At 32.2% G+C, this 26,531-nt stretch overlaps 1 protein-coding gene across 9 annotated transcripts in view; it reads right to left on the bottom strand.

Annotated features, from left to right (window-relative positions):
* The window catches only part of LOC121114021 (uncharacterized), a 133,299-nt gene that overhangs the window by 17,754 nt on the left and 89,014 nt on the right, over positions 1 to 26,531 (bottom strand). For all 9 annotated transcript variants that reach the window (XM_071887086.1, XM_071887089.1, XM_071887087.1 and 6 more), the window contains 2 exons: positions 10,229 to 10,384; positions 4,673 to 5,051 (listed from right to left, as the gene is read on the bottom strand). In XM_071887086.1, the coding sequence (XP_071743187.1) occupies positions 4,673 to 5,051; positions 10,229 to 10,384 (535 nt within the window). The remainder of the gene's footprint in view (positions 1 to 4,672; positions 5,052 to 10,228; positions 10,385 to 26,531) is intronic.

Genomic DNA, 26,531 nt, shown 5'->3' with positions numbered 1-26,531 from the left:
TTTAAGTCACCATACAAAATGTTCATCACCTTCTATGGCAATGGTTCCCAAAGTGGGGGCACACCCCATGTGGAGGTCGTGGGGCACAAGGGAGGGGTCGCAAGATTATTATATATATATGAATAATTTAAATTGGCATTACGTTGAGTGGCATTAAAACTTAAATAAAGATGAATCTACATATTTTGAATCAGTATCTTCTGAATCATTTTAAAAAGTATTTTCCAGAAGATAGTGCTCCAAAAAAACCTAACTGAATACGGTCCTCTTTTCCCTCGACAGCAAATCATCTGTCGTCTAACATGGAAGATGCGTTTTTGTCTGAACTTTCATGTGACTAAACACTAAACACAGATTTTGATTCTAAAAAACTTAATAAATTCTGGATTTCTGTGATGCATGAGTGCTCACTGCTTGCTAAAGCAGCTTTAGATTGACTAATACGATTTGGCTCAACTTATTTATGTGAGAAGACCTTTTCCGTATTAACTTATATGAATAAAAAAATAAATACTGATCGTAGTTTAAGGTAGAGTATGATCTTCGAATTGCTGTGTCCAAAATATAACCTAAGATAGACCTCCTTTGATCAATGCACATTACGACCTTGATTCGTTTATAAACCTATTTGATCATCCACAGCCTGTAATGTTATTTGTTTGTGAGTCTCAATTTTGACGCTATTTAGCGCAAAAAAGTGAATTGATAGTATAGAAATTATTTCAAGTTGTACATATATCGCTGATTTTATATTTAGAATAAATTGGAATATATCATCGTTGTATTTCTTATATTTTTTAATACATGTATTGAAGATAAAAATCTTTATTTTTGATCAAATTTTATATTAATCTGTCAATGAGAGCTATAGGGCTTGCACATATTTTAAGGGTCAAACTAAAAAAAGAAAAGAAAAATGAGACCCCACTATTCTTAGGTAACGACCAAATATCCAAACAAATCCCATTCAGTTCTAAGGGATACTCTTTCCTATCCATTGAGCTACTTCGTTCCCAACTATTATTGAATAATATTTTCATACTTGAAAAACATTGCCTAACTAACAGCTGATTTTTGGCCTATTTTCTGTTTCTTTACGGATGAAAGGTTATTTTATACAATAAAGGTAAATAAATTTCAGATTAAAATACCTTGTAAAAATTAGATAGGACTACTGTGCGGTGCAAACTACTATCAGGTCCTTAGGCATTTGCTAGTCAGAAAAAATAAGATATGAACAAGTCGCTAAATTCGTAATATTTTTTGCAAAAGGACTATTTTGGAAATGTATTTTCTAAAAAAAAAAAAAAAAAAAAAAAGGACGGCGCAGAGAACAATGATATGTTTAACCTACTGGTTCTAAATCTTTATGGTGAATTTACCACTTCTATCACTTAATCATCCATACAATTATCCTTCTCATATAAATATACATATAGTCATATAAGTTATATTATTTAGGATTTTACAAAGAACGTAGTTGGTTAAAAGTCAATATTCCTTAGGATTGTTTTATATATTCCAATGTCCAGTGTTCCGAGATAGGCAATTATCCCCCACTTATAGAAATAACATAACAATGAAAAGTTGCATTATTGTGTAGTTGATTACCGCAGTCAGGATTCTTAAACCATTCAAGGGGGTCACTAAATATTTGATGTAAAATGTTTCAGCTTCTTTCCTCGTAATCAATGTTCTAAACATTGATAACTTGAGTTAGAATTAGCCATTTTTAAGCTAAAACACACTCCCAACAAGGATAAAATAATAAATCCATATTTCGAAGAATTTCCCAACTACAAATGGATTTTAGGCCTTTTCCCTTGTTCCTTTTGGGGGGAAAAGTTTTGTGATACAATAAAGGTAATAACATGACAGGCGCAGACGAAGAAGTCGGTTCTGAGGCTTTCACTTGAGTGTGGTTTCATATATTTTATAAGGAGGGTTTACAAAAGAGTAAAACAAAAACAAAAATTGACTTGGAAATAAACGGGTAAATAAATATAAATATGACCAAAACAGGTACGCATAATTTGCAAAGGAGTCTTTTAAATAGGGTGTTGGTTGCTCATATATAAATACACACACATAACCAGATAGAAAGAATATAATCATAAATAAAACGATGGCCATTTCTACTACTACTATGCTATGTAATGTTATGTAGAACGACTACTCCTGTTTGTTGTTGTTGTTGTCGCCTGTAAATGACATTTTATTCACTTGAAAATAAATAAATAAGATGGAAAATAACAAGAAAAAGAATAAGGTGGAGTTGTCTGGTTCAAACAAGCAAGCATTTGTCAAGGAATGAGCTCCTTGCAGCAACAACAACCATTCTACTACATATATATATATATATATGTTATTTGTTACACCATACTGAGGAGAGAAAGGATATATACATATATACGCATGTGTAACCATAAAAGATGTCATTTGCCATTTGAAAAACGATATAAAATTTTTGAAAAATTTAATTTATCATAAATATATTTTATGATTTTGATCTCTTCTTCAGTAAAAGGAATACAGTTCTGTATAATATATATATATATTATACATGAATTAGGGATGGGATTTTTTGGAAACGGGTAGAGAGGGGTAATTGAACTTCGGACTCGGGTATCTATATAGATAGTCGAAATAACAAAAAAAAAAAACATCCGAGCACAGATGCAACTTAGCTTCTACTCAAGTGATGCCCATATGCACCACAACAGGGAGAGGCTTTGGCCCTCATTTTATGAAAGACAATAGCAATGAAAAGTTACGTAATAATACATTGTAATATTTTATGAAACTGCTCTCCTCCCACTTTTGAATTGTTTTGGCAAACCCGGTGATGAGTAGAGTTGCCATTTTTGTAAGGAAACAACTAATTTTAGAAATTAGAAAAGAAAAAACGGTTGTTGTGTGTGCTCTTTCTTCTTTTTTTTGGTCATTATTTAATAGGTCGTCGTGGTGTTGACTTCTTCCTCTAAAGGAAGATTTCTTGCCTATCTTTGGTGGAAGTCTACTCTAGTTAGAGTAGAGTTGACATTTTTGTAAGGAAAAAAAGAGGGCGAGGATAATTTTATTTTTGTTAAGCCTTTTTAAAACAATTTAACTCCAAGATAGGGAAGAATTTTCAAGAAAGAACACACACAATAACCGTTTTTCCATTTTTAATTTCTAAACTTAGTTTTTTCACATACAAAAGTGTCAACTCTAGTGATGAATGAAAGCACGGGAAACAATCAATTTATAATTATACGTAATATAATCGAAATATTATTCCGCGAGTTTTGAAAACAGATACATTACAAATACATTAAACTTATTCCTTTTCTCGGTCAGGAATTGCAAGTTGTAGTTAAATACTCTATCCAAAACCTTTTTTTTTCGGTTTGGTCTTAAAAGCCGCTCTGGACCTATATTTCAGTCCAGACCTTAAGTTGAACACCCTGGGCCGAAATTTTCAATTTAAAAAAACACAAAAAAAAACCGGAAAACAATTTTTCGGTTCTAAAAAAACATGTTTTTTTCTTATCTGATACAGAATTTTATTACAAGACTTCAGCAGTTCTATTGGTCCCGGTTCTTTCATTTTAACAGTTTCAGTTAAAATCACCTAGCTACTTAAAACAAAACATTGGAAAATTCACTTATTGATTAGAGCTAATTCATTTTTTATAATATATATATGTATATTGTATTTTCTTTATATATTCTACATTGGATCAAAATCACAAGAACAGAGATCAATAAGCAATATATTCCAGTCTCGGTTCGATTTTGTCGGTTCCGTTTCTAGCAGTTTAAGAGCAAGAACCGCAACACTGCACTAAGGGCACAACCTTGGATATTACCCATCAATAATGATAGCTGATCAAGGGCGATGCTAGCTTTCAATGGGCTACCGACACCACTGGACCTGAGACAAATATCTGGGTTAAATTGGAAACACTACCCGGGTAATATGCGGGTATTTTTTAAATTGATGTTCGAAGTACGGGTCCACTGGTATGGATATTACCCGTACCCATCCCCAATATGTATAATATCTCCTCACATATGGGATGATGACGATAGAAACATCCACAGCCATCAAATAGAGGAACAAATCTTTCTCAAACTAATCCAATACTAGGTTAATTAAATCTTTGTTTATATCTATACTCTATGGATGTCCAAGGGAGAGGGTCCTCATATTTCCTTCTTTTTTTATAATCCTCTTGACTTTATATATTATACATATTATGTAAGAGTCATGAATCGGGAGAGGATTTTCATTATTTGATCAGTCATAAATTAACAGCTTCTTCATACCTTCTGGTTTTCATGTACCAACGCAGATGGTGTGGGGTTGCAAAAGCAAAGAGAACGAGAAAAAAAAAAGGATTTGTGTCTATCTATATTATTGTCATTTTGGGGGAAATCTATTTGTGTACATATTTTATGCTCTATTGAAGAAAATTTATTCATTGGGGGCTGCTTTGTGTGTTTGATTTTTTATTTTTTTTGTACATTGATGAGACAAATTATGTATACCTTCTACAGAGTACTATGCATATTATAATAGTACCTCTCCTCGATCCTCCTCCTACTCTCATAATCATATTCACAACCATAAAAAGAACAACAAATTAAATATGTACGTTTATAAATAGGATAAATCAAGATGAATTACCGTGTTGAGAATTTACATAGTTGGCCAAAAACAAATCCAATTCCCGAACAGATACATTGATATGGTAAGGATTCACACAAAGTCCTGGATGTAGACAGTCTGGTGCCTTTTCAAGCCTTTCTCCATCCGTGCTCTCAAGAGGAACGGCTTTAAAAAGTATTACTTGTACTAAATCCAGTCTCCAAACTTTATCAGCCTGTCGGAGACAATCAATTCGACGCATTTTGCCTTTTTGATCCGGATTGGATAGAACGCACATGGCTGGCTTCTTTCCGAGTACTGAGAGGACAAAGTCCTCTCTACATTCTTGAGCAATATCTTTACGGAGTTTACCAAGGAGACGAGAGGCCCATTTCTGTTTGATCTCGGGCTTTTCTGCCTGTAAAGTACAATTGTAATAATAATAAAAAACATGGATATTAGCAGTAAAAATACAATAGTCTCTTGGGAGTCATAAAAACACCCAAGGTGCAGAGTTGTTTTAACTCCTCTATCGACACAAATATATGTACATATATTCATGAGCAATCGATTTACTCTCTTTATGATTCTTCTGACCTCTTTTTATCATGTTCTTTAAGGGGAGTGGATGAATGGAGCAGAGAAGTTTCCTATCTATCGGAAACAAATCACACTACAAAATAGACGAATTGACCATTGAAAATTGAGGCAATTTTTCATGGTTCCGTCTTCCCCTTCCCTTTTTGGAGCTCAAATATCCTCCACCACCCACTCATACAAGAATACGTAGATAGATGTACAAGAGACACAATGGTCATGTCTCCTAGCACGTGACCATTTATTAAATTATAAACTTAATCAACTTGCAAACATCAAACCGTTTTGTCAATTCATTTTGTCATCAATCTAAGAATGAGAGGGGGGGGGGAACTTCTCATCTTTCATTCATTCCTTTTTAATCAATGGAAAACATCAAATAGTTTATATTTTGTGTCCCTTCCCTCAAGAAAAAAGAATTAACTGGGAGAAAATGAAGAAGAATAAAAATTTACATTCAAGACGTTGATTTAAATGAGCGAGAGAGATTATATACAAATATTATCCAAATAAAAAAAAAGGAAAAACATTTCTTTTGAGTTAAAAAAGTGTGATCAATAATAAAGAGATTGAAAATTAAATTAAAATCTCGTCAAAAAGTAACGCTCCTCACTCTCAGAAAATGATATATAATTTGCATAAATTCAATACTCCTTCCCGCGTTTCTTCTTCATTATTTTTTGTTATTTGATGTCCTACATCATGTATATTCCTGTTATTGTTGTTGTTCAAGAGACGTCAATCTCGCTCGTCCATGGTCGTTTTTGTCCATTGGAAGTGAGTCAACGCGACAATGGACTCCTTCAAAATAAATGAGAGAAATTCTTTACGGTCCATTTCGTCTTCTTCTCATTGACGAAACGTCTTTCTTTAAATAAAAAAAAGGAGGAGATGAAAGAGGGGAGACTTAACTTTTTTCTTCCTTCATCCTCTTCTTGAAAAATAAAGTCAGGAGAGGCTGCCAAATTCGTGAGTTTTTCCTTTTTTTAACACCTAGTATAATTGACAATATGCAAATGATGGGTTTCTTCTTCTTTTCCGATTTCTTTTCTTTTCTTCCTTTTTCTTCTTTTCTTTTTTTGATGATGATGTGCTGCTGATGATGATGATCCATTCTTCTTCTTTATTTCTTACAATCCACCATCAATTGATTTTGCATCAGTGTGATTGGCTCTATGACGTCATTGGTGTTAATTGTATCATTTTGCATCTGTTGTAAGTACTCTAGCTCAGGCAAGGGGGGGGGGGACAATTCCATTCAAAATGGTGGATCATTAATTTGGTAAATGACAAGATCAGAAGAGGAATAAAAAGGGGTGACTCTTGATAAATTAATTATCTTACAAGTTAATGATAACTCACATCGGAGGATCATTAGTACATGTATTAAGACTGTAGTAAGAACACGGATCTTTTATATTAGGGATGTTTATTACATTGTCCTGTTTTTGGGTTAATATCTTTGATGAAATGAGGAAACGACAAATCATTCAGCAGTCCTTAAATGATTATTAACCAGGGTCATAAATTTTTATATATAAGCCAAATGCTAAAAAAAAGGATACACTGTACAGGGGCGTCTGTTGGGGGTGGGGTAGAGGGGCTGTAAGATTTTTTTACTTTTTACTAGAAAATTTAATATTTTTTTTTTTTCAAGAAATTTAATATTTGAAATTTTCTGTGAACTACTTTGGATTTTGGAAATTTTTTCCAAAAAATATAATATTTGAAATTTTTTGTGAACAGTGGATTTTTTAAAAAATTTTTGAGAATAGCTATGGATTTTAGAAAAATTTTCCAAAAAATATTATTTTCTGTGAATAGATTTTTGAAATTTTTCTCCAAAAAATTTCGTATATAAAAATCAAATTTTAAATATTATTTCCAAAATATTTAATATTTTTTGAATAACTATGAAATTTTAAAAAAATATAATACTTTAAATTTAATTTTTAAATTTTTTTCAAAAAAATGCCTCCCCCCCCCCCATACTTAATGCCGTGGATGCACCTGATCTATAAGTTTCCCCATAGGTCATAACTTCTCCTTCTTTCTTGAAATAAGAAACTGCATACGCAGCAAGTTGAAATTCAATTATTGCCACCTTTTACTAATAAGGAAATAACTTTGAGTTTGTATCTTATGAAGTATTCTGGACTGGGGGAGGAGGAAATGGTCTCGGAAACGATCATGGACTGAGGGATCACATCTCATTAGGTAAGGCACTATGCCATTTTGTAATGACCTCATTATTAAGTCCACAAAGTGAAAATGATAAATTAAATTATGGAAGCACTAAAATTACTAACCCGGCATTTTATCTCTCCCAAGCAGGACTCATTTAAATCACAAAAACTCTTTATTTTATCAGGGAGAGTTGTGGAGGTTTGAAGATTATAATGTGCAAAGTTTTTAGAAATAAGTTGCGTTTACACCCATGAATATGATAGATGTGGTAACCCACCTATAGTTATACAGTAATATTTAAGTATACTCGAGGCCCCCAGGGAACAAAAAGTACTCCAGCAGCCAACAATATTTCTACAAATCGTTGAGTCAGTGTAAAAACGTACTATTTAGCACAATAGCTTGAACTGAGATGTTTAACTTACAATATTTGAGTGATTAAATCTTCGTCAATATTGAAGCTAGGAGATACTGATTTTGCAATTATCATTAGCATAATCTAGTTACTTGATTCTAAGTATTTTAATTATTTATGCCTGTTATAAATATCAAATATATAAAATGCATTTTACAAGATAGTACATTTCTGCAGGCATTATATCTTATATTCAGGGCTAAATTGTGCAATTTGATTGGAATGTAATAAAGTTTACATTTCAAGGATTATAGTATTAAACCAAGAGAACAGACTACAAAAAATATTGTTTTATAATAGTATATGTAGTTATTGAAGTTCAAATACGAACTTTTTCCTCAATCTATTTTGCAATAAGATTGTTTCTTTTCTTTCTTTCAGACGTTGCTTATAATCGAAGTATCAAAGGAAGAAATTCGCCATATTTACATTTTTATTACCTAAAAGGGAACAACGAGTTTTACGATACACACGGTGCATATACTTTTTCATTTCGTGTTGCACAACAGTGGTCAGAGCAATTTTTTCTCGCTCAATTCTGCCCTCGACTATAGACAACTCGACTGTTCACCAGAAGAACGTCAGGCTATACACATCTTGATGACGTATCACCTTTATGGAAGTCCAGACCTGTCACCAAGTGTCTACCACCTGTTTCTCTCAATGGGCCACACATTTGACCTTAATAGAGGGCTTTGAAAATTGGTTGTCCCAGTTCTGTACTGCAATAAGATTGTTTCTTTTCTTTCTTTCAGACGTTGCTTATAATCGAAGGTTCTGTACTTACTACTTAGCTCCTTATTATTATTATTACGTAGAAGTAATTGACATCATTGTTTTTCGCTATAATCATAATAGAAATTTGGCAAGGGTAGGGCCCTTATTATTTAAAAGTAAATGTACATAATGATAATATATATGTCGTAATGACATGATGATGAAATTATATAAATACTCTTATACATATACCAATGTAATGTATGTATTTGATATCTCTATACTAAATTATCCCTTCAAGTCTTACGTTTCATGCCATAAATCAGAGTCTATTATGACTGATTATACAATTCACTTAATAGGTCATTCCATCCAAAGGAGGAAGAGGGGGGGGATGCATTCAAATGTTTTACTATCTACAGCAGGGGCGGGTAACATTTGAGGCATGGAGTGCTAACTTCAACATTTCTAATCAATGAGTCTGCCACTATCAACAATTATGCCAAAATACTTAAACAAACTACAGGAATATGTTATTTTTTGTGCGTGCCAATGAATATGCCTCTGCGTCCTTTAGGTTGCCGAGCCCTGATCTACATCATACATGTCAAAGCCCCCCGCAGGATTATATATATACTTTTTTTTAAATTGCCATAATCCATAGCTACCGACAAATTTTTTAAACAATCCATAGTTATGAAAAAAATTGAACTGTTCACAAAAAATAAAATTGTTGCAAATAAATTTCCAAAAATCCACAGCTATTTGCAAAAGTTAAATTTGAAAAAAAAAAAAAGGAATCAAAGTTCATTGATATTCAAAAAAATATATTCAAAATTCACAGCTGCTTAAAAAAATGGAAAAAAAAATTCCAAAAATTAAATTGTTTTGAAAAAAATTCAAAAATGTTCACAAAAAATAAAAAATTTTCAAATAAATTTCAAAAATCCATAGCTATTCGCAAAAATTAATTTTTTGGAAAAAAAAGAATGAAAGCTGATGGATATTCAAAAAAATAAATTCAAAATTCAGATCTGCTTAAAAAAATTGGAAAAAAAAGTTCCAAAATCCATAGTTGTTCATAAAAAATTTCGAAAATTAAATGTTTTTGAAAAACAATTCAAAAATCCACAACTGTTCACAAAAAATAAAATTTTTCCAAATAAATTCCAAAAATCCACAGCTATTCGCATAAATTATTCTTTTTGGAAAAAAAAGAATTAAAGCTCATGGATATTCAAAAAAATAAAAGGAAAATTCACAGTTGCTTAAAAAAATTTGAATTTTTTATAGAAATAATTCAAAAATCCATAGCTATTCACAAAACAAAAATGGAATTTTTTTTTTTTAATTTTATATTTGAAAATTGTGTTTTGTATTTTTTTTATGCCCCCCCGCAATATAATCCTGTGGACGCCCGGCCCTGATAAGTCATTCCATCCAAAGGAGGAAGGGGGGGATGCATTCAAATATTAAATTATCTATCTACGTCATACATTTGGGTAAACGTTAACTCAATTTCAAATTCTTAACTTTATCTACTCCATAAATGTACGTTCATACATAAATAATGATAGTTGAGAAGAACATAAAAATAAATATAGAGAGACTAAATGATGCATGTCGATAAAGGACTCGTGCCTTAGAAAATAATATATAAATAAATAGATAAAACCCACCATCAGCTCCTCCTTGCATCGTCTTTCCTCTTCAAGAGACATTCTTTTTTCATGCTTTTTGAAATATTTACGTTTTGCAGCTTGGAGATTGAACCAGGTATAGGCAAAGGACTTGACATGTGGCAAAAGAGCCTCGATAAAAGGATGGAACTCGTCCTGCAAATAAAATAATAATAAAGACAGCGGATTAGTAAAAGAGTCATAAATCATGGATCCATTGGGTTGGCTCCTTTTGACCAAACAGTTGTGTTTAAAAATAAAACTTTTATTTTTGAGCAATAAAAATTGATAATAAGAATAATAATTAAATAGGGAAGGAGTCGAATCTTTTTCCATATGGCCCCCCAAAAAGAGACAATGTCTATAATATATTTGTGCACAAAAAAGAACCACGATGAGTGAACAACCAATTGTTCTCTCCTCCGGACGACTCCTCTTTATTTGAACAAAGCTTACAATTATTATGTACATATATTTATTTATTTATAGGGAGAAATCATTTTCTTTTCCTCAAATCCAATAATAAAAATGAAATGTCTTGGAATTTACGTTGTGTATATATATATATATGTTTGTTTCTTTTATCTTTGGGTTAAATGTCGTTCTCCCCCCTTATTCTATTCTCTCTCTTGTTTTCCAATTCATTGAGTCGTCCCCACGAAAAAAAAAAAAAAAAAAAAAAAGGTTCATAAAATCCATTCTTTCCTGTCTTTTCAGTCTTATTATATTCCTTTATTTCATCGTCTTTGACAAGGTTTTAATTGAATTTTTTTATTTATTATTTTATGTTGGTTATTATGTATATATATATATTTAAAATGACAGATGGCTCAGCAGCGCATGCTCCGGGTGGAGTTCTCCTTAACATCCTACCAAAATATCATCTTCACTGCCTACAACAACCCACTGCCTTTTTAATGAGGGATGATGATAAGAGAAATGAGGCCTTTTTAGATATGTTTTCATAATCATGTACATTAGGCTGTCCCCTTGTTTTCGGATCAATATTTGCTATCCTCTTAAGAAGGAACTTTTCATCAAAAATTGACTGAATCGAACTTTGAGTCCTCTTAGGGTATTTTAATTGTTTTTAAATGTGAAATTATTGGTCAAAATTGACCATTTTAATCTTTCTTGATCCGTTCCAAATATATATATATATATATTTTTGTGTAGGTATCGAATTTATCGGTAAAATTAGTCCAATTGTAATTTTTGATTATTATTCAAAAGGTCTAAGATGTTTTTAATGTTTTGTGTTCTTCCTATTTTATCAAAAATAAAGGGCTCAGTAAAATAGCACAATTTAACCCCCATCGACTAAGTGATGGTTGTTGAACAAAAGAAATGAATATTATCTTTGATATAATAGGGAAACTGAAGATATCAGTCCAGATCCGTCTCCAAAAATGAAGGGTTCTTTGTACAAAGTAAGCACGCAGGAAGAAGGGGTTTTGAAATTGTGTAGTTTATAAGGAAATTGAATTAAAGAAATGACTATCAAATGAGAAAACTGGTGAAGGATGGGGCCCAAAATGTCAATTACTTTACTAACATATTTTGTAGATGGCCTCATCGACTGAAACGGGAGACAATTCGATTTTGGACCGAGTTTCAAGGATGAAAGCATCCTCACTCGGCGTTTACCCTCTAACACATATATCTACAATATATTTTGTTGTCAGCTGTTGATGTTTCTGATTCTTTTCCCCTAATCAATGTTTCGAACGAATGATCTTTTGTTAAGCCATGACGGATTCCCAAAATGATTGAATAATATTAATTTCGTAATGGGAAAGAATTGGCTAATTACTATCAACGTGTTCTCTGTTGATCCTTATTTATTCAGTCATGTACAGTCTTAGGACCGTCAGACCTTATATCGGTCCTTGGAATGCTTCTTAGAAATGTCGATGGTTTATTTATCTAAATAGGACATGTATTAAGACCATTGCACAAATCTTTCAAAAAATATACATGTTTATGCATATTTTAATGCCAACTATATATTATTTGCAGTTAATTATATAATTTATTCTAGTATGCAACGGAATAATTAAAAAAAAGGATCAATCCGTCAATGATGTCAAGAGGGATCGATTTAACTTCCTTACGGATCGACAAGTGGGACTGGACTACGGTACTCGGTTTTTAATAATGACCCATACAAAACTAGTTCTAACTAGTTTTGTGCTGTTTTTTGTTTCTTTTTGGCAGCAAGGTTGCGAGACACAATAGATTTAACGACATACTCAATGTCGATGCCCTTCCTCCTATTTACATTATCAATTTCCATATATCCAAGTTGACCGATTTTAACCTTCTTTGTACATAATTTGCAAGATTCTCTCATCCATCATAAATTGTATGTTTTTTTTCTCCACTGTTACCTACATCTTTATTCTATGTATGCCTCAACAGACGAGTTGGGGCATCATTCCCTATTCAAAAAATATGTATGTATAGATGAAACTCGTCTGACCTCTACTGATGACCTTTTTATTTTATTATTATCATAATCAACATCATCCATAGACACAGACAAAAAAAAAGAAGAAAAAAAAATTCAATTCTCCAAGTCTTATCAATTATATAAAAATAATCATAAAAAACATTATTTTTTTTTCTGTTATAAATTCCAAGTTTTTCACAAACAAATTTATGAATTAAATATCTTTCACTCTTGATTTTAATCCATACTCTTAAAAATCCTAATATTATTAAAAATAGTATACAGTCACGTCTAATTGTCTCATTGATATAAATTAAAGATTATGTAAAGTATTTTAATAGGTAGGCCACAAAACCTCGAACTATTTTTCTATAGATGCATATGTTAAGCAATCTAAAAGACTTCAATTTTGGATTATGTACATTTGAAGTGTTCAGTATAATGATTAGAATCCAAGACTTTTGGCCTTTTTGGTATGCCTAAATCCAATTAAATTAGTCTAATATGTGGTTTCGATCTGAAAGTCTTAGACCAGTCTGATTCCGTTATAATTTTTGTAAGACTAAACTAATTCAGTCCAAGTACGGTCCTAGAGGGTTTTGTAGTAAAATCAGTCTTAATTGGTCCCATATATAAAAAAATCGATCTTGACCGAGTCTCAACACTACAAAGTACCTTTTAATGACTCATGACGAGTGTTCTAATGCGATAAATATCTTAGCAAAGGTCCAAGTACAAAGGTTTGTATTGGTATTTTGATACTTTTTTGAATAAAAATATAAATCAACTAAAATTGACACTCGGTGGAACGTAAAACCTCCGCCTAAAATCAAATTGAGTTATTTATCTCAATTTGTTCAAAAATTATGGTCGATAATGCATTTCTTATGTTGTATGTTATATTGACTACTATGTATATAACTTTTGCCGTAATTCTGGTGACTAATAAACAGGGCAAGAACATAAAGTCCTTTCAACTTCATTGGTGGAGGTAAAAATGTCGTACAAGGTAATTGATATTGACCATTTACATTCTATCTTTGTTTTATTAATGAACATTTTGTAACTCAGAAATTTAGTATATTATTTCATCGCGGAATATTTTTTATGGAATATATAGCGGTTCTAATATCTATTAAGTATAATACCGTTCTAAATTCCTTCTTAATCCGATAACACTTAGACTGGGATACCAAGAAACACTATACAAGAATTTAGTTCAATATAATCGTCCAAGTCGAACGCAAAAACTGTAGTGTCTACCAATTCGAGATATGAAGCAATAGGTAACTAATATACACATTTATTTATATGACAACCTGGTTTTTTACGAGTTCGAACCATTCGTTTTGATTTCTATGAGTTTTTCATTTTCTTTATAACTTATTTATCAAGTCACCGTTTTATTTCACCTGAATTTTTAATAGGACATAAAATTTGATTGAGTTAGTATCTTACATACTATTTTTTTTTTTATTGACCTCGACCCATTTTATATTTATTTTTATTTTATTTAAAGAGGGACTTCATAAAACAACAATTCAAAATATTTGGACGTCATTAAAAAATTTATGATCTGGTAGGGGTCTATGATTCAAAGGTGAAAGAATTCAAGTTATACAATCATATATTAGAAGTAAAAACTGGACCGTCCACAACAATTAACTCCAAAGCTATAAAACCAAGTGGGGAAACGGACCTGTTAGATTGAGTAGTATATTCAGGATCTATGTGGAATTTTTTCCTCCCAAGTTAGTCGTCACTATTTATACTGCCACATATGACGTCACTTTTCCCCTTTTTATCACATGACGTTTGACACTTTTTCTTTCCTTCAGAGAATTTACCTTGTAAGTAATTCCATTAATAGGTGAATTCATGGATGTTGCAAGGGTATTTATAGAGTATTCAAGTGTAACGGGTCATGCAAAAGTTTTGAGACAATTTAAAAAACCTAATAACTATAACAATTTGAGTCTTTTTCCTTTCTGGAGAGAGCCTTGAGTGTTTTCTTTTTGTTGACGTTGAATTTAAAGCGTTAGAATTTGTAATCATATCCCAAAAACAACAAAGGCGAAAGATTGCAACCTTGTTTCCCCGAAATGTTCCTCCAAAAAGTTTTCTCTGCCAAATGTTTTCAATGGCAACCGTGTACCGTGTCAAGGATTGCCTGGATAAGGGTGAGGATCTCGGACAAACCCCGAGGAGTGGTGGTCCAAGAAAGTTGACTACTGAAGCTATAGTCAATGCATTCAACGAGTATCCAGATAAACGGAGATGGCCATAGATGTCAATGCCTCAACGTTCACCATGTGAAGATACATCAAAGAGGCTGGTGTTGTCGCTCTACGATGCCAAAAGGTGCCACTCCTAAGAGCAGGGACGGTAAAAAAGTGGACCATAGTTTCAGTTTCATTTTGGGGGAATTATAGGCCTCCCCAATCACCGAATCGGAATTCCTTTGATTACGGTATCTGGTGGTAAATAGAGGCCCGGGCCTGCAGAATCCCATATCCAAATATTGGGCCTTAAAGGACCGTGTCAATAAGAAGTGACCTGTAATGTCAAAGATCTATATCAAAAGCATCTGCAGTGAGTTCTGCCACCGCCTGAATTTTGCTCCCTACAGTGGTCAATTTCATAACTAATCATCTAAGAAATCATTAGCATATATTACTTTTATAAAATTGTTTTTGATATTCAATGTATGTATACAAAATTATCCATCCTTAGGGATGCTCGCAAGGGATGGGATGGAGGGCCTGTAGCCTCCCCCCAAATTAAGAAATTTTTGTTTTCTACAAGAAAATTTAATATTTGATTTTTTTTTTTAATTGAATTATTCAATTTTTTTTTTTCAAAAAATTTAACTTTTTGGGAATGACTATGAATGTTTCAAATTTTATTGTCATTAGGTGCGGATTTTTTAAATTTTTGAGAATTACAATTGATTTTTAAATTTTTGAGAATTACAATTGATTTTTAAATTTCTTTAAAAAAAATTAATTTTTTGTTAAGTGCTGTGGATTTTTTGATTTTTTTTTTTCAAAATACTTAAATTTTTTGAATGTAACTTTAGATTTTTGAATTTTTTTCCCCAATAAATTAAATTTTTCCTGAATGGCTGAGATTTCTTGATTTTTTTGTTCTTATAAATTAAATATTTGAAAATTTTTATTCAAAAAATAAAATTTTTGGACATTTTTGAAAGAAAGCAAATCCAAAAAACAAGACCTCGGCCCAAATATAATCCTGCTGATGCCCTGAACGTTGTGTAATTCGTATATTTTAGTCTCAAAAATTCTGCATGGCCCTTTAGATTACTAAATGCCCTAGTGGACAAAAAAGTATTATCGCTGCACCCTATATTTGGCAAAATATTGTCATTCATCTCCCAACTTCATTCACCTCATAAACATACAAATGTACACCGTATTTTCAGTCTACTGAAAAACGTTGATTGGTTGAATAAGAATGAATGATCTCTTTCTAAGCTATGAACAATTACCAACAATTTTTAAATCATTCTGTTGGATAGTTAAAAAGAATTGACTAACTTCTACCTACTAATTTTTTGTATTTATCTCTCTCTTTCTTTTTGAAAGCAAAGCTTATGAGATAAAATAAAGGTAATGACGCCTTGGTTAACTCCTAAGAGATAACTTAATGAACCTGTTCTCAGAGAGTGTTCCAGAGAGGAAAATAATAATAAGAAAAACATGGGTTAATAAATGTAAATGATTTATTGAAACTTTCATTTAAAAGATAAATAAATAATAAAAACACCCGCTTATTTTAACGAAAAAAAATTAGAATAAAAATTATATAAATCTTTTAATTTCGTTTCCTACAAACTCGTAGAAGGAAAGAAGAAAGGAATAATAACATAGTAAGAAGTCAAGTGAGGAGTAGTGGGTCTTTTGTGGGTTTTGTATCATAATAAGAAGACGACATCACGAAAGAATTCATGGGTTCACCACAATAAAAATAATAATAAAAGACGAAGGTAAATCACTCAATTAATGAGTAGAGAAACCACATGCAAAGAAGAGAATGGCTCTTTCTTCGTGGGAAAGAATGAGAGAAGGGAGAGATTATATTATGATGATGACTTCCAATGGGTTTCATGTTTCTCTCGATTTATTTTTGTTTGTTTTTCTAGCTGATTAATGAGTCATTTTTATATAGGTATACTACATTTTGCATTCATCCTTCTATTGCAAACCCATCTCTCGGTCTACTATGATGCTCAACAACTTCATATTATGAGCAATTTGTAGTACATCCTAGTAGTTTTTTTATCTTTATCCATATGAAACACACCAACTTTCAGCCAGATGGGTCTATTTCTTTCTACAAATACGAATTTCCGTTCACCCACTCCAATCAGGACGTACCCTGCAAGACCAACGTCCACGCTGTCAGAAAGTAGGAAACGTTTGAGATGAAAAAGGGCTCTATCAAAAAGGCCAAATGAATCCGGAGGAGTTTTAGAAAACAACCCAGGCCAATCTCCATGAGGGTCCATGCAAGAAATATCTACATTTCACACCAGACTATCCAGAGAGCTATTAAAAAAGTGTGTGGAAAGAACTCTTTCTAATCACTTTTGGCCCCCTTACAACCCTGATGCCAACCCCCTCTCGACTACACCTTTTGGATGCATGCTGAGCGAAAGGCTTTGAGTGTCTGTCATCCAAACACCAAGGCTCTCAAGGCCACTTTCAGCGAGTATCAGGACGCTATGACAGAGGACTACGACTGCAGGTGGTACCAGTTCTTTCACCATCGTCTGGAAGCCATCATTGCCGCGTAAGGCGGCCTCATTAATGAGAGCTCAGACACACATTTATTTTGTAGAATTACTTTTGTTGCAATTCTAATATTAATCAATTATATCTTGTTGAAGTATACAATTCAAAGTCTTCAGACTTTAATGGACTACTAGGTAGTTCATATTTGATCCGAATATTATACATTTTGATTTGACATTTGTCAACGATACTTTTTGGTGCGAAAGGGTTTGTAGTTAATTAATGTGTTGAGAGGATATTTGTAGATAATTTATTGATATTACAGGACATATATTATATGTAACCAGGAGCGGGTTAGAAGGGAGGGTCAACTCTCAACAAGATTCCATCTCTTTTCAAAGAAATATATCATTGAGGGCATCATAAAAGACAAAAGATGATTTGTCATACTCTAAAAGAAGGGACCTTTTCTATTGTATGTATATGATGGGGTTACGGTATATGTTTGTATTTTATGACGTGGATATTTTCTCTGGGGTCTTTGTGTGTGTGTGTGTATGTTTTGTTTTCTGCTGTTCTTTTTATATATTTATTTTCTGACTCAGATCAAGAAGTTCATAACTATCTATATTCTATACAATATATTAATTGCCATTGAACGACCTACTACTCTAACATGATGAAGAATAATAAGGAAAGCGTCTTCTCTATTCCTTAGATAGAAAGGAGTAGAAGAAGAATAAATGTCGTTAAAACCAGACAAAAATCATTTAAAACATTCTCATCTCTGTACGTATTAATGAGAAAAGACTCACAATTAAATCCATTTTATTATTAATACAGGGGGGTTGTGGATATAAAACTTTTTGTTATGTTATAAAATATAATAATATATACGGGTTGAAAAAAAACAACAAAAAAAACCTGGTTTGTTAATTGTTCTCGAACAGCTTTATATACAGTGCCGTACTCCAGATATTTATATTTGGAGTGAGTGACTATGGAGGACTCTCCATGGAAACACTGATAAATACTACTTAAAAATTATTGAAACCCAAGGCCTAATGTTATGTCAGTCCTTATTTGTTCGGTCCAGGTTTAGGACCGGTCCTTGGGAGCGGTCATTAAGACCATCAGTCTTTGGGACAAGCTTTTATTTATAGTTAGTTTGTTTATGTTAAAATTCTAAACTAAAACAATCTATTTTAAACTATAAATATGTAATAAGTAAATTTCTATATTCAAGCCTCTTTGTAAACAACATTTTTTGTTTGTTTTTTGTCCATTTAATGTAAATATAATTAAACTTGCACCCCCTTTGGACACTCTTACAAATGCAACATATACCTAATTAATTGACCATGTGAAAATAGTGATTTTCATAAATATAAAGTAATTTTTTCAAATGTTTGACCTTGTGATTTATTTATCGTCATTGCCATTGCTAACCTGTCATGTTCCTTCTTCCACCATATTCAAGATACATACTAAGACTAACTTACTAATCCTCTACTTTATTTTTGTTTTAATTCGTATTTCTATATAATTTCTCCCTTTCTGTGCTAGTACAATGATTCAATTTTTTGGATTATTATTTTTTTTTTTAAGTGCATTTTTGAATTGACAACCCAAACCTTACAAAAAAACTTTGAGAAACGGGGAATTGATCTTGGTTTATTAAAAAAAAATCAACTTATTTGTAAAGAAACAAACTTGTTCTCTAGAGCCCAGGAATCTGGTCTGATCAGAATGAAACATGGTCGTACTACGTACGTAACCATGAATTCCAAACAATTTTTATTTTATTTCTAAAGTATGCATCTTTCTCTGTTTGGGAATGTTTTTATCATTGTTTTTCCTAGGAGGACGAACGGAAATCAAACACACATAAATTATTTTAATACTATTTAGAATAATATGTTGCTTGCAAGTATGATTTTGTACATGTTGCAACTTGTACAAGCAAATGCTACAAGTTACATCCCAAAAATGAGATGACTAATTGTAAAAGAAGGGTTTACAGTACTTGGATTGAGGATTATACCATAAGCGAAGGCTCCAATGATGATCAACATATTAATAGTATCATTTTTGACTATTTCAATAAAAATTACTCATGTCTAAGTATTCTGTTGAGAATTATAAAGTTCAAATGCCCACAGTTATTTTTCTCATAAATACATAATAACCATGTAATATTAATGGATCAAAAATAAATGATAGTAGTAATTAATCGTCGATAATTAGAATGACCAATGTTGTGATTAAATATTTTATTCTAAGACGAAGAAATTGTAACTTGATGGTATCAAAGATGGAAAAATTGTCTAAAAGTATTTGTTGCAACTTTGATGGACAACATATATACAGAAAAAGATTGCTACATTTAGTATAGTGCTCCTTACTCACTAATATGTTTGAATTTTCAAAATAGGAAGAACTAAATAATATGAATTCTTAGCCACTCACGGATTACCATCTGTTAAATAAGATGGTGGCTACACTGATTGATGTTTTTAGCCAATAATGATTGAGTCAAGGAGCTCCATCCCCAATTATCCATCAATTATAAATGTTTCCTGACTGGTGATATTTCATAGATGCCGAATTTTTTTAAATGAGTCACTTACAACCTCAGAATTTTGAGTTGCAAAGTGTGTAAATCTTTATTTTCCACCTTTTGAGAGAGTTACTTCCTTCCAGTCTTACGCATCATGTTGCATGATTTGTTACTACTTAGATACCTATTTATCTATGTAATGTAGGCCCCTTTCATTTCCTCTTTAATTACAAATGATGTGTACAGAAAATTAATTAATTCAAAAGAAAACACGGGAATGAGTGAAATAAAGAGTTCATGGGAGGAAAAGGAAATAATATCATGTGACAAAAAATAATTTTATTTTTTTGGTAAATTCTTCCTTTTCCCCCCTTTTCCATACCTCTTTATGAACCTATTAATGCATTCATCTGGACTCTCACTAAAAGGCAATACATATATTATAGGAAATCCATTATACATATATTTATGCCAAATGGCCCCCTTTAAATCATTGTCTACCTCTGTCGTATCTATCTATATATTGTTCATATACAAATATAAATCAATATAAATATCATATAAGATATTTTATACATTTTTAATGGAAAAAATAAATACATATTATATTACGGGAATTAACGTACTACTCCTCTTATTTTTTTACCCATTTCTTTTTCTCCTTTTATTTTTTTCCGTCTCTTTTTCTTTCATGAAAGGAAAGGAGAATTATTGATGACATTTGGTGATTTATGATAATTTTTTTTTCTCTCTCTCTAAAAAAAAAAGAAGGAAAAGGAAAAAGAAAAAGGATTTGCCATAATACTAATAACATTCTTCCTCGAAGATGACTAACTCCTTCATAGAAATAGCAAACAAATTGACGAATACCAATCTTGTATGTACTTTGTACATGCCTAGGTAGGCATACCATGTGTCATAAAAAAGTACAACCACACACACACTCAAATAAACATCATCCTACTCAAACGTTGTTGAGTGTATTATAATATATTTTCCACTCTCTTCGAAACATGATGATGGATTAACAAATTATTTTTTCATATTTTTTTTTTTTAATATTACACAAAAAATTCCCAATTTATTATTATATATCTATATACATGCTATAACTTTTTATCTCCTATTTATGTAACCCGTGCTCACACACACCACATATTCATCGGGCATGGATAAAGGTAAATGATGTGTACTGTATATGAATATATAATAAAGTGGGGCACCCCCTCCCCCCTTCTTTCACACTTTTTCTTCTCTTTAATGTAACATACATATCATATCATATCAGATTACTATTATTAGACTTTATTAGGCGTTAAAATTGATAAAAAACCACATAGAGGAATATGTTGTAGATTGACGCGTGTACATACATATCTATCTACTCCCGCTCAGTCTCAGTATCAATCAACGACCGACCGACCTTCTAAATAATAATAATAATCATAAAAAATAAAAAGAATAAACACCGAAAATGATGACTTTCTGGGAAGGGTAAATAATATTAGTAAATCTAATATCACACATCTGTTAGTGTTAGCTGCTAACAGAGGCGTCATTATCATGTTGATAATGTATGCAATTCTCTCCCATCATTAGCAGAAGATTTCTCTCTTTGCTACACTAGTTATCGATTACTTATTATGAATATACATTTATAAATGTTGTGTACAAGTTGCGATATTGTAATAGTTGCAAGTTAAAAAAATGAGAAAAAGAATTCAGAGTAGGCTTTTCATGAGGATAATTCAATAGCTGAATATTCTATATTAATATTAATGGGATCACGATGGACTTTTTAATTTGATAATTATACATCGATAACTGTGTTTTCGAATGTCCACGATTACATGACGTGTGATAATTTTTTTCAGGTGGATTATCAAGTGTTTTGCCCATAAAACTAAGCCCTTCACGGATTTATACTAAAGTTTACTCGTATGATGTAAAAAAAAAGGAAATGTTCGGGACAAAAACTATAAGCCAAGTGGCAAAAAAATGACCACTTCATCAATATTTATCCAATTTAATTGGCTACACAATATTTTTTATTGTCTGGTGAGGGCAATGCGGATAGTTGACATGAATTGGCAGCCTTCTTTTGTTGTACGTGAAGCAGCTGAAATTCAGGTCAACATCTGATTATAATGTATTATAGATATCTACTTTTATGTGATTAACTTCTTCTTTTTTCTATTGCTCGCTCATTTAATTCAGCTGACGCGTTGCTCGTCTAGTTTTATATATATTTTCTTTGGTCGAGGAGCGTAGATTATACATTAATATTACTCTAAAACTAACTTTACAACCTCCATGACTTCACTGTTTTAAATGAACTCGTAAGGTAAATTTTGCAAGGGGAAGAATAAGTCATGAGGGAGAATGACAAAAATGATAAAGTGACGTCATCTGAGCCATCATAAAAAGTGACGTCTTTTGTGGAGAGAAATATATCAGCAAGTCAAGGAATGTATATACTCAAGCTGACAGGCGCCTTTTGTCACTTTGTTCTAAAGCTTTGGTCCAGGATATAGATAAATGGTGATTGCTTAGGTACACTGCTATCGACTGATGTCATGTTAGTTGTTACAGGGGGAACTTTTTGTTTTACATATATAGGATATAACAACAAAATCCGGTGCGTTTCATCTATCAACTTTAAACTAAGCTCAAATAGTTATTTATCAAGAGTTATTCACAAAACAAAAACCGAGCCGCAGACACACTAATATATCTCACTCAATGAAGCCTCCATTGGTCTCAATAAGGGATTTGATTCGTATCTTGGACCACGCAAAGTACCTCGGAATTTAATTCCCATCTAAATTCTTGCATTGAAGGACGATGGAGCGAATCAGGGAATTATTAGTTGTATGTAAAACTTTGTTGACTTTTGACTGAAAGTAGCTCTAGGCAAAATAATCCATCATATTCAGGTCGGGGGAGGTAGAAAAGCAAATATCCTTGGATTAGTAGTTTTCTTGGCGCTAATCCTGAGTTGTTTTAGAAGTGAAGCATGGAGAAGAGTCATGAATCCCTTTTCTTGTTTATTCCGGTCATCTTTGAGACCTATGACTGTCGACTACTTTGATCCTTATTCAGCAAAATCATAGAAACAGCGCAGCTACGTTTTGCCTCTGAAAACTTTTATAGCCTTGAAATCTTCTGTTGTTGACTCCCTGGTGGTGTTTTGAATACTAAGTGAAAGGATTATATGTATATTTCTCAACAAAAAACCATTGTGCAATTTTGTCATCATATATGCCAGAAAAATCTTGGAATTTAAAGGCCGGAGTACCATTGTTAGACCCCGTATAAACTTGAACATGGAATAAGTACAACTTTATCGCTCCATACCAATGTTTTTGGATGGGAGAAAAGAATAACGGTTGGTCACTCTATCATACTTGCTATAACTTTTTTTAATATTACCCACCTGAATAAAAACAAAAACAAAAAACAGCTTTGTAATACTCCAAAGGATTCTGACTCTAGATACCACATTATATCTAAGCATTATCATTGAAGTTTTTGCATAGTATTCAATATACAAAAAAGCGTCGTTACATAGAAGAGGAGCAGGGGAGAAATGATGACCGTATGTCCCTAGTTGATGCTATAATAGTAACTCTGACAAAATAAGTGTTATTAAAAAGACTTATGTATGTATACATCCCTAATGTAATTTAGGAAAATGAATGAACATTCATAAGTAAATGATCTTTTTTTAAATACATATGTATGTAGTCGTCAGAGCCCCTTTGGACCATTACACCCCTCCTCCTCTCTTTAAAAAAAGAGACCGATAGTAATGAACAAAAACACATAAAACAGAGTTAGAGCCACTTAGTATTATGTAACTGTTGTGTACTTTGTACAAGTTCCAACCAATAAAGAGATGAAAAATTTATAGTAATGATACAATACTAAGTTAAATTAAGTATTGAGTAGTGAAATTCCAAAAGGAAGTACATATTGTGGGCAAGCTGTGATTTTGTACAAGTTGCAAATCAAAAATGAAATGCATAATTTTAAATGAAAGGTTCACAGTACTCTGGAGGAGGAATATGTTATCATTGAATATTCCATGGATGATCGATATGGATAATGCCGTCATTTTTGGCTATTTTAATACAAATGTCTAAAACATAAGTAGTCTGTGGCACATTATAAAATTCAAATGCCTATATGAAGTCGTAGCTTGCATAATTTTTTTTTAAAAACATGTTTCAGCTCGTGTAGACATGCCATACCTATATAAAGAAAGTCGAATATGATTATTTTCTGATAAAAATAATTATTGAAAAAATAAGTATCAAGGATAGAGATGAGGTTTGTGTAAGAGTGCGAAGAGAGGGCGGGAGCGCTACATGTTCTCTCTAAGTCTCTCACAACTGCTACGTTCAAGGGGATAAGCTCAGGGCTGGAGGAGGGCCACATGGAGGCAGGGCAGAAGTTAGACATTTTGATGCTTATATAAGTGTAAGATAATTAGACTTAAAATACTAATTTCAACAAGTATGTCATGGTTTATGGACTTTTTGATGTTTTAGGCTGTCCGGATGTCGATGGAGGCAGGCCAGAAGTTAGCCATTTTGTTGCTTTAAAGGAGTGTAGAATAGTTAGATTCAAAATACTAATTTCAACAAGGATACCATGCTTAATGGACTTTTTGATGTAGTAAACTATCCGTACAACGGTTCTGAGGGTCTCTGGAGCCTTCTCAGGACTGCCACGGAAGAGATAGCACACACGTTGCCTTTTTTTGTTAGAGACATGGATAGAAACAAAACTTTTTTATTATTGCTTCAGTAAGAGCTCAAGGAGAAGGCGGGAGCGCTACATATTCTTTCCAAGTCTCTCACAACTGCTACGTTCAAGGGGATACGCTCAGGGCTGGATGAGGGCCACATGGAGGCATGGTTGGTAGAAGTTTTGCCATTTTGATGCTTACAGAAGTGTAAGATAATTAGATAATTGTGGACTCTTTGATGTTTTAGGCTGTCTGGACGGCGATTCCTACGATATTTGGGGCCTTCTCAGGACTAACACGAAAGATATAGCACATGCATTGCTTTTTTTTTTGTACAAGACATGGGATCAAAACAAAACTTGTTTATTTTTGTTTCAGCTGTCATTTCATTGCATAAGTGAACCTTGTAATGTGGGGATTAAATCGTAATTTAATGCTACTGCAAGTTTGGAGTCCCCACTTATTAGAAATGGTAACTTGTACACATCAGAATCTTTAAATATGATTCTATTCCACAACAACGGAAGTGCCTTCAATCCATAGGTACATTTTCTCATGACTTTATTGAAACATGATCAGCAACTAATCTTTGTATGTCCTTTTCTTGTTGTTGTTATTATTTTGAATCATTATCTACTTCTCCAAGGGGATGATTATTGTCTTAAACCAACAGAGTATGGAGTAACATATTTGTGTAGGAAGAAATAAATTACAGACTTTGAGAGTGTCTCAGCTCATAAATCATTGATCCTAATTTATTAGTAGTGCTTTGCTAGGAGTAAGTATCAATCTACAAGCTGTGTGAATATCCACAAATAAAGCCCTAAGACACAGAGATTTGTCACAATCATCTCATTATACTTTACTCTATGTATATATTTGTCTTATCAAGAGAAGGAAACACCGGAGTAATTCTTTTTTATTCATTCATTGTCCCAAATCACCATCAAAAAAATACATATATATTATGAATTAGTTTTCAAATCACGTTTTTTTCGTTTTTTTGTTTTTGATATATTTTTTAGAGTGTGTGATGATTCCAAAAATACACAGACACATACAAACCGGGGGAAATTAATATACCCATATAATGAGATTTAAAAATGCTGCTGCCATTCTGTACATACAGACGTAAAAAACAAAATCTACATACATAAATATAATTAAATTTAGAGAATAAAATGTAGAATGATTGATCCAGCGGCTAAAAAGTAGGGTGGCCTTGTGAGCATCCATGCCGGAATGTAATTTCAAATGGGGGCCAAATTATGTAATGGCCAAATATAATAGGATATAATGGTGACGTCATCAGAGTTGACCGCAGGTTTGATTCTTTCACGACAATTTTAACGAAAAAGCTTTTTCCTTTTTTTATAAATAATATTTTCTAGACGAAACAAAAAAATTTCCTATTTATTTTGAAATTAACTTTTTTTAAAAAGATGTTAAATAAAAATTGTTGGTCATTTTTTTGTGAAAATTGTGATAACTATAAATTTTTTGCAAAGGTTGTGCCCACTTGATCCTTATTATTCCGGCACCATTGTATGCCAGTGATTCAGTGGCGTCCGCAGGGGGAGGATTGGAGGGGCTGTAGATCCTCACTTCCCCCAATTAAGGAATTTTTTATTCCTACATGAAAATTTTATATTTGAAATTTAATTTAATTTTTCACATTATTTTTTCAAAAAATTGAATTGTCTGTGAATTTTTGAATTTTTCTTTGAAAAATGTTATATTTGAAATTGTATTTTAGAATTTCCTTTTGAACAGCTATGGATTCA

Source organism: Lepeophtheirus salmonis, chromosome 3, assembly GCF_016086655.4.
Source record: "Lepeophtheirus salmonis chromosome 3, UVic_Lsal_1.4, whole genome shotgun sequence".
Classification (NCBI taxonomy): domain Eukaryota; kingdom Metazoa; phylum Arthropoda; class Copepoda; order Siphonostomatoida; family Caligidae; genus Lepeophtheirus; species Lepeophtheirus salmonis.
Note: the sequence above shows the minus strand (reverse complement) of the source record. Positions and strands in the feature narration are given on the sequence as shown.